Source organism: Myotis davidii, unplaced genomic scaffold (genome assembly GCF_000327345.1).
Source record: "Myotis davidii unplaced genomic scaffold, ASM32734v1 scaffold888, whole genome shotgun sequence".
NCBI lineage: Eukaryota > Metazoa > Chordata > Mammalia > Chiroptera > Vespertilionidae > Myotis > Myotis davidii.
The window spans coordinates 203102-212759 of NW_006298624.1; the positions used below are offsets into that span (position 1 = coordinate 203102).

General features: G+C 40.3%; 1 protein-coding gene across 4 annotated transcripts in view; it reads left to right on the top strand.

The window, feature by feature from the left end:
- LRCH1 (leucine-rich repeats and calponin homology (CH) domain containing 1) overlaps positions 1-9658 on the top strand; it is a 259641-nt gene that overhangs the window by 170382 nt on the left and 79601 nt on the right. For all 4 annotated transcript variants that reach the window (XM_006774186.2, XM_006774188.2, XM_006774187.2 and 1 more), the window contains exon 4: positions 7700-7805. In XM_006774186.2, coding sequence (XP_006774249.1) covers positions 7700-7805 — 106 coding nt within the window. The remainder of the gene's footprint in view (positions 1-7699; positions 7806-9658) is intronic.

The following is a 9658-nucleotide window of genomic DNA, read 5'->3' on the forward strand; positions in this document are numbered from 1 at the left end:
GGAGAAGGGGAGTGAGGGTGCCAGACCAAGACGGGGCGCCAGTCGCTATCATGAGGGCGAGCCTCTGGTGGTTACTGAAAATCTTTGCTCCCACACACCGCAGTCCTTCCGGGCACTCACACCTGTTGCCGGCACCAGCCCCTCTCACACCCGCTGTCGGCGCCTGGCGTCTGTCCCAATCGCTCGGCGCTGTCAGCAAGTGTGAACAGTGGCTCCTGGCCCCAATTGCCCCTGAGGGCTTCTCCACCTGTGACGGGCATCGGCTGAGGCGGGATTGTGGAGAAGGGGAGTGAGGGTGCCAGACCAAGACGGGGCGCCAGTCGCTATCATGAGGGCGAGCCTCTGGTGGTTACTGAAAATCCAATCACTCCACGCCATAGCGGGTGCAAGTGGGGCCAGCACCATCAATGTATGGGAGTGGTGTCAGTGGGAGCAGGGCTGCTAGCAGATGGGACCAGGGACTGTGGCAGGAGGGACCGGGTGGGGCCGTGGAGGATGGGCCAAGACATGCCCCTGTGCCCACCACAGCCTCGCGGCCCACAGTTCCTTTCAAGGTGCATGAATTTGTGCACTGGGGCCCTAGTTCTATATAATAAAAGCCCAGTGACCAAACAGCAGAAAGACCAGAACGACAGGTTGACCAGTCACAATGATGCACACTGACCACCAGGGGACAGACGCTTAATGCAGGAGCTGCCTCCTTGTGGTCAATGAGCTCTTACAGTGGGAACACTGCTTGGCTGACCAGGATAAGCGGTGGTCCCACAGCGGGCCAATCCCCATAGGCCCTGCCCCCACCAGTGCATGAATCCCAAGTACCAGGCCTCTAGCATGTTATAATTAACAGACAGCTATAAAGACAGAACACAATAAATTGGAGAATACTAAAGGGCAGTTGCCAAAGGTTTAGGAGTTTTCTCATTGGTTCTCTGTGCTTGCTGACATACTGAGGTCAAGAGATGGTTTATTTCTAGTTTGAGCTTTCTCAGCTCTCTGCTTTTCCAAATCATGCAGTGTGTGAAAATTGTGTCTTCCAGCTCTTGCTTTCATTTATGAGAACTCAGTATCATGGATTCAGAAACCTGCTTTTACATCCAAAAACTCACAGGGCCTGGCTCAAGTAATAACTGATTAGAAGGTGTATTTCTTGGTCCTGACCAGAGATACTATTTTTTATTCTCTTTTCATAAAATGTTGGTTGTGTGGAGAGTTTGAATCCAAGGACTTACTGAGCAGCTTCTGAGGAAAATCTCATCTTCATTATTTTTATAGGTAGCATTTCAACCTCTGAGTTAGGTAGTGAGATGTAAATTCATGTGTCTGCCATGATCTTTTATCCATTTGTAGTCTGGAGGTGTCTTCTCACATCTCGTTTCTGTGGGATATTTGGAAACCCATGGCTTATTCAAAATTCCTTCTGTTGCTTCAATTTGTGCCTTTCTTATGAAGAACAGAGGGGGTGGGGCCTGTGTTTGTGGGTGTGTGGAACAGTATGAAGTAGTTTTATACTGGAAAGAAACATTTAGTAAGTTTTGAGAGATAATACATCTATCATACTAGCAGTTGCTTGAAAAAGTGCGGAGTTTAAATGAACATAATGATTTTTCTTAAAAAAAAAAAGTTCTGACTGCAGGCATTGAGGATTTTGATTGTTAAGAAGTCAAAATTGACATTACTCCTGAGTCAGCTAGGTATCTGTCTTTCAAAGTCTGCTCATTATTTATTTTTCTTAAAAAAACAACACCACCTATATCGTATTGATTTTTCTTTTTTAAAGAGAGAGGAAGGGAGAGGGAGAGAAACATCGATGCAAAAATGAAGCATCAACCAGGGACCGAGCCCGCAACCCAGCATGTGCCCTGACCAGGAATCAAACTGGCAACCTCTTCGTGCATGGGATGACGCCCAACCAACTGAGCCACACAGGCCAGGGCTGTCAGCTCATTATTTCTGATGTGGTAAATGGGTTTTCCTGATGTTGGAAGGAAATTAGAATTATTTAATCTCACCTCTTCTTTTTACATAGGCACAGAGAGGTTAAGACATTTACTGAAGTTACACAGTGAAAAAGGCATGGTCACATGATGGGAGGCGAATGGTAATAGCTTACAATTCCTGTCAGATATTTTTGTTTCTTTCAATTAAGAAAAAGAGCTAGATTTATTACAAAGATATGACTATAGCAATAATATAACCACACTAAGTTTTAAAACCTGAGAATCAGAGCTTGTAGCTCACGGAAATGCCACATGCAAATCCACAGTGTGACCTGGTGTCACTAGAACTCTTCTCAAACAGAGATAATCTTGACACAGTATTTATGTTGGTTTTCATTAGAGATCACACCTTCAAAACACGTCTAGTTTTTTTCCGATATTATTATCTGAAAGTGAGCATTACCTATTGATAATATTGGAATTCACTCTGACACTTTAAATCCTTGTCATTTTTGCATTCTAAAGGGAAGCTAGCAACTAGCACCTATCAGCAAAAGTGTGCTAATCTTCAACATGTATTTAACATTTCTAGAGACTTCCTTTATTGCCTAGAAAGGCTCTGATGAAATGTGGTTACTTAAAAGCATGTTGATTAAACCAGTGCAATATAAGTTTAAGTCATAGGTAAACTTCTCTATTTTTTTTAAATCCAAATGCCAAAATTGAACTGGCTGGTCCATAAAAAAACTAAATTCAAATATTTGATAATTAGATTTATTCCCCTGTCAAAAAGAATATAATTAATAAATATGTATTCTATGTTTATGGTTCATTTTTTGGTCTACCTGTATAGTTGTAATATTGTGACACTAAATATATGGTAATTTGATTTCACTGAAGCTTGAAATAATTTCCTTTCTCTAAGACATAGCTTAGAGCTAGTAGATAATTCAGAAGGAATTCATTTGACTATTTTAAGAAGCCACTGAATCTGGAATTCATAGCTTGGTAAATTCTAATTAATTTCAAAAGTGTGCGGCATTAGTGTTTTTCTTTTTTGAATTTATTTTCTTAAATCTTCTTTTCTTTAACAAACTAAAAAACAAACAAACAAACAAAATCACAACCCTATCTTATCTTGGGCTAATTATGGACAGACATGTTCTAGAGAATCAGACCATTCTAGGAATATTGCTTTTACATTTTCTAAATGGGAATATCTTATCCCCAAGCATCTATGCTATTATCTTTTCCATCCTCCTCCTCATTCCCCAGCTAATCAAGACATAATTACCTAAGGGTTTCAATTTTTTAAAAAAAATATATTTTATTGATTTTTTAGAGAGAGGAAGGGAGAGGGATAGAGAGTTAGAAACATCGATGAGAGAGAAGCATCGGTCAGCTGCCTCCTGCACACCCCCCACTGGGGATGTGCCTGCAACCAAGGTACATGCCCTTGACCGGAATCGAACCTGGGACCCTCCAGTCCCCAGGCCGACGCTCCATCCAGTGAGCCAAACCAGCTAGGGCATGGGTTTCAGTTTTTTGGTTTTTTTTAAAAATATATTTTATTTATTTTTTACAGAGAGGAAGGGAGAGAGATAGAGAGGTAGAAACATCGATGACAGAGAAACATCGATCAGCTGCCTCCTGCACATCTCCTACTGGGGATATGCCCGCAACCCAGGTACATGCCCTTGACCGGAATCGAACCTGGGACCTTTCAGTCCGCAGGCCGACGCGGGTTTCAGTTTTTTTGATGGAATTTATAACTTCTTAAATTTGGCAAGTTGAATAACTGGGAGGGAATAGAGTTTTCAACAATATTTACTATACTATAGTGAAAAGTCTTTATCTCACTTATATGCTAGATCAGCCTGGGCATTTTATCTGTATTCTTTTGGTAGGACAGAAAGTAACTGACAGCAGTAAAAAGTATTATTAAAATAATTTGTTCTTCACTAAATACCCTTTAAAATGTGAGTGGACAATTGGACTTTGTGTTTCTAATTGTCTACAGATGTCCAGTTCTATAAGTCAGAAGGCAAAAGCTGCTTTTATCACGTGAAGTTCTTTAAAAAGGAAAAGGTATATTGGTTATCATTTTCCCTACTGATAAATAAGTATTTAATAGCTGAGGGGAGTTGATCTTCTTTGATAAAGACATTATGTTAGAAATATAAGTTGGAAAATTTACTTTAGATTTAGAGAAACAGGATATCCTAAATTCTGGCTAACCAGAGGGTAATGAACAAAGTGCAAAATGACTATAGTACAAACAAAAAATGGGATAATAATCTGATGAGATTTTATGCTGTGAAAATGCTGCCTATATCTTTTTGCTTCCCTCTTCTCTTTCTATCTCTCACGAGAAAGGCATTTTAAAAAATTATGTCCTTGAAACTTCTTTAAATTGTCAGTTTCACACTGAAAATCTAATTTCCCTGAATTACAAAAGGGTCTTTCTCATGCTGTCTTTCTCTCACAGACTTATAAAAATTTATTTTAGTTGTCAACTACATAAATTCTCTCTAGAGATGGAAAATAATTCCCACTAGTTCTTCCCCCACAACACCCCATTCCCCAAAACATCACCAGTGTGACTTTGTGAGTCCAATAGAATGTTTTAACTTTATAGATACCTAGGGCTTACCTGTGTACCATTTGTATGAGGGCTTTTTAAAAGTAGAATGGAATGGTATCTTTTGCTTATTTGTAACTTGGTTAAGACAAAGAAAGATAAGGCTTTCTGTGAAAGATTTGGTTGTTGACTTCTCTGACTGATCAAATGCCATAGGAATTGGGAAAGCAGGCATTTCACTTTTCACTTCTCATACATAGAAATATATTCAGAAAGACAAAGTAATTTACTGACTCAGTGAGGGACCAAGAGTGATTGGACAGATCTCTGGACCTCCTAATTCTGAAATTACTTTCTGACATTTTTTGTCTCTGCAGATGTGCTTTGTGGTCTTGTGGTTTTTTTTAAAACACTAGAGATATTTTTCATAAAATTCTGTGTGACTTTTCTGGGCCAGGAGTGATGCACCAACAGCAAGCTTAGGGGAGTGATGCCCTTGAATACCTAGTGTTCTTAGCTCATCACACGCTACCTCCAGGTAGACAGCTGAGTATAGAACAGCATCCAGGCTGATTACACGTGTGCCATCAGCCTTTATAGATTACAGCTTCACTCCCTTTATCAGGAGTGATATTGCTCCTCTTCATCAAGTGATATTCATTTAGTATCTTCATGACCTTGACAGATTAGCAGGTCACCTAAGGATGTTTAGATGAGGGGAGGATAGAGAGCAGCAGTCCGCTGTGTTCTGTATGGCCCTGCTTTTACTCGGAGCCCAGGGTTTCAGGGAGATGGTTCATCTTATCTGAATGAATGTGAAACCAATTTCAAAATGAGGCTTTGCTCCTCTAAAAGGGAGAGTGAAAGAGGGTTTTTTGCAGGTTCAGCACTTACGTGGGATATTTAAAGACTTAATCTCATTGGGATCATTCATAGCCCAAATATATCTGTGGTTCTGTGATACCAAGGAGGTGCAAGACATTTGGCATGTGTGTTGGAGCATCCTGTGTCCCATAAGTGAGACAGAGTAAACTGCAGCATTTGAGTGTCAACAGCAATAGACTTAGAATTTTATGCAACATTTATTGATTCTTTACCTTATACCTGGCATTTTGCTTGGCACCAAAAGGATGGAGTGAATAAGACATGGTCTCTTCCATCTAGGACAGTGGTTCTCAACCTTCCTAATGCCGCGACCCTTTAATACAGTTCCTCATGTTGTGGTGACCTCCAACCATAAAATTATTTTCATTGCTACTTCATAACTGTAATTTTGCTACTGTTATGAATTGTAATGTAAATATCTGATATGCAGGATGTATTTTCATTGTTACAAGTTGAACATAATTAAAGCATAGTGATTAATCACAAAAACAATATGTAATTATATACTGTGAAATATTTATTTCTAATTACGAATATATGTTTTCCAATGGTCTTAGGCGACCCCTGTGAAAGGGTCGTTCAACCCCTAAAAGGGTCGCGACCCACAGGTTGAGAACCGCTGATCTAGGAGCTCACAGACTTTCAGGAGAAGAGAAATATTTGAGCAGATAAATACAGTAACAGACTACTGTATGACTACAAAGGAAAAGTGGTCAGTTCTCCCTGGGTGTTATGTTGGAGCAGGAGAGGTGGTGGAAGTCTCAAAAGGTTTCAGCGTGGAGGCGAGGGTTGAATTAAGTCTTGAAAGATGAGTAGATGGGACAAGAAGACAATACTTATGAATGAAATTCCAGACATGGGAAAAGCCTGAACAAGTTTTGGGACTGTGCAACAACTTGGCACACACTGGGAGCTATAAGCAGCAATAACCCAGTATAGGATGCAAGGGAGGGCATTCAGAGAGATGGTGTTGGAGAAATACAGACCTGAATCCTAGAGCTGGGCCTTGCTGCAGAGTTTGGAACTTTGTCCTGTAGTTCCTGAGGAGCTGTTGCAAATGTTTAAGCTAGTGAATGACAATGGAATTTATACTGTGTAAATTTTCACTCTGGGAAGGATGGATCTAGGGAGGAGAATTAAACATGGAAACCAACCTGGAGACCATTATAGTGTTTAGCTGAGAAAAGCACCGATTTTCAACCTTTTTCATGCCATGGTGCACACATAAACTATTTAGTAAAATTCTGTGACACACCAAGAAATATATTTTTTGCTGATCTGAAAAAAAAGGTATGATTTTGATTAATTCACACTAGACAGCTCTTGTTGTGTTGGCTCTTGTCTATTATTATTATTATTATTATTATTATTATTATTTGAAAGTCTAAGGGAAAATAGGTCAACGCCTCTGACGAAATAGTCAGGTATTGCATGTTTAAAAGATTCTTGTGGCACCTGTTGAAATCGCTGGTCTCGACTAAAGGAGTACCTAGGATGATGGGTGGAGAGCAGGGCAGAGCTACCAGAGACAAGAGGAAGAGTAGGATTAAGAAAAATAATAACAATATATAAGCTTTGAAATGTCATGCCTCCATTTTGCATGTATCAAAAGTTGTTTCAAATCAATAATTAATAGAATATTAATCTTCCAAAGCAAAGAAGACACAATCTACACACCCCACAGACTTGTTTGTAAAATGTAGGTAAAGGTGTTCAGGTCCAAGGTTTCCAGCCCGCTAGTGATAACTCCATTTAAAATAAATAGTGTATCTGAACAATGCATTCATATTTATAGTTTTTCTCTGTAAAATGTGAGCATTTGGTAAGGTGTTACTTAGAAGTTTTATGGGAGAGTGGCTGAAGAACAGTGGGGCTGGTCATGCTTTCCAAGTGTTAACCTCTGGCACTTGCAAGACTTAGACAAATGACAACTTTTCTGAGCTTCATTTTTCTGATTTGTAAGCATTAGGCTAGTAATATTGCCTCATGAGTTTCAAGTGAGAATGAAATAAGATTGAAGCATGTGAAAGTGGTAGGCCAAGAGGCTGGTAGAGTAGTTGCTGGAGGCTATCAACATCCTTCTTTTTCCTTTTTCTTTTCTTAGAGATTGTTTAAATTGTTGAACTTTCCATTTCTCCTCTGTGCTCAGCCTTACTTGGCTAGGAACCTAGAGACCAATATGAAAGTCTCTCTGTGTAGTTGTCCTCACATTTAAATTCTTTAAGGAGATTGTGCATGAAGTGCTTGATTTCCTGGGAAAAGGCATTTATTATTTCTCTCTTTGCTTTCTATACAGGATGTCAGCTGCAACGAGATCACAGCCTTGCCCCAGCAGATAGGTCAATTGAAATCTCTACGAGAACTGAATGTCAGAAGGAATTACCTTAAAGTTTTACCACAAGGTAAAAAAGAAAGAGGGGGAAAATGAATACAAGTGGAGACTTTGATTATATTTTGTTTGCTTTCGTGTATGCCTATTAATATTATAATTTGAATATCACATGCAGATAACAGAAAAGTTATATTCAAGTTGTAATTTTAGTCAAGGGGCACAGCGATAGAACATTCCCCTGTATAAGGGTGTGTGTGTGTGTGTGTGTGTGTGTTAATTTGCTCAGGCTCCCATAAGTACCATAGTCTGAGTGGCTTAAACAACAGAAATTTATTTTCTCACGGTTCTGAAGGCTGGAAGTCTGAGATTAAGGGGTTAACCAGTTTGATTTCTCTGAGGCCTCTCTCCTTGGCTTGTAGATGGTCATTTTCTCCCTGTGTCTTCACATCATCTTCCCTCTATGTCTCTGTCCTAATCTCTTCTCAGAAGGAGAGATAAGGACATATTGGATTAGCATCCTCTCCAATGATCCCATTTTAACCTAATTATCCTTTAAAGACCCTGTCTCCAAATAGAGTCACATTCTGATGCACTGGGGGTTAGGACTCCAACATATGAATTTGGGGAACACTATTCAGTCCATAACTGGAGGCAACATGAATTGTTTTTATTGTGGACTTGTGAACATCATGCCAACAGTTGAATTGACATGTTTGGTCCTGTAGATCTGACTGTCATGGTTTCTGGTCTTTTGGGGACCTGGGGGTCCTGGTTGGAAACCCTTGTGTCTAAAATCTATTTTTCAGGAGAGTTCACTGCCCTTTGGAGTGATATTTGGACTAATGTCACTGATGGTTTGGGTGAACTTCTCCAAGCCTGGAAGCAGTGATGGCTCCAGAGCCTCAGTGCTGAGCTCCTCAGACAGCCCTGCTGTGAGCCAGACTCAGTTTCCTGCTGCTGTGGGCATCCACAGCGTGTCCTGATACACTGTGTTGGAGTTCAAATCAAAAGACATACTTATTCAGGAATTTTGTATAATTAAGAATGTTGGCAATCAGCCTTTTGGGTGGTAGAAGATCAGAATTTCATATTTTGGGGATTCTTATTTGGATCAGAATCAGGAATGAGGTGAGCAGTAGAACACAATGCTTCCTCCAAAACATCCTCTGGTTTTCAAAGAACACTGATTTCCAGCCTTTGCATTTAAGGACACTAGGCTTACCTGATTTCAAACATATGCTAAAAAATATGCCTCAGAGCACAAACGTATGTATTTGGAAACAGTCAGCATTTGGTTAATCTGACACTAATGCTGCCGTTTCAAAGCTGCTTGATTTTTACTATTCTGTTTCTGCTTCTTGATCTTTGACTTGAAATGCTTCATTATTCGAGGCAAGAATATGGCACTCATAAAAGAGAAAGAACTTTATGAAATGTAATACACTTTATAAATGGAAGGTTTAAGTGTCTGCCATCTTCACCTTTTTCATATGGACTAGCATTTTAAAGAAGTAGAATTAGAAAGTATTTCAGCATAAAGATTGATTACCTGAGATGACTTGGTATAAAAATATAAATTGTTCATTTTGTCACTGCAATTCCATTTTTTAATGTTTGAAATTGTTTTTCTTCCTTTGAGCAAGTACAAAGAGAAAAGTCTTACTTATAATTTACTAGAGACCCGGTGCACAAAAATTTGTGCACTCGGGGGGAAGGGGGGTTCCTCAGCCCGGCCTGTGCGCTCTCGCAGTCTGGGACCCCTCTGGAGATAATGCCCTGCAGGCTTAGGCCTGCTCCCGGGTGGCAGAGGGCAGGCCCAATCCGTGGTGCAGCCCTAGGTCAGGCTCAGGGCAGGGCCGATTGCGGGGTTGTGGCACCGCCCAGTCACACTCAAGGCAGGGTCCATGGGGAGGTTGCGGCGCA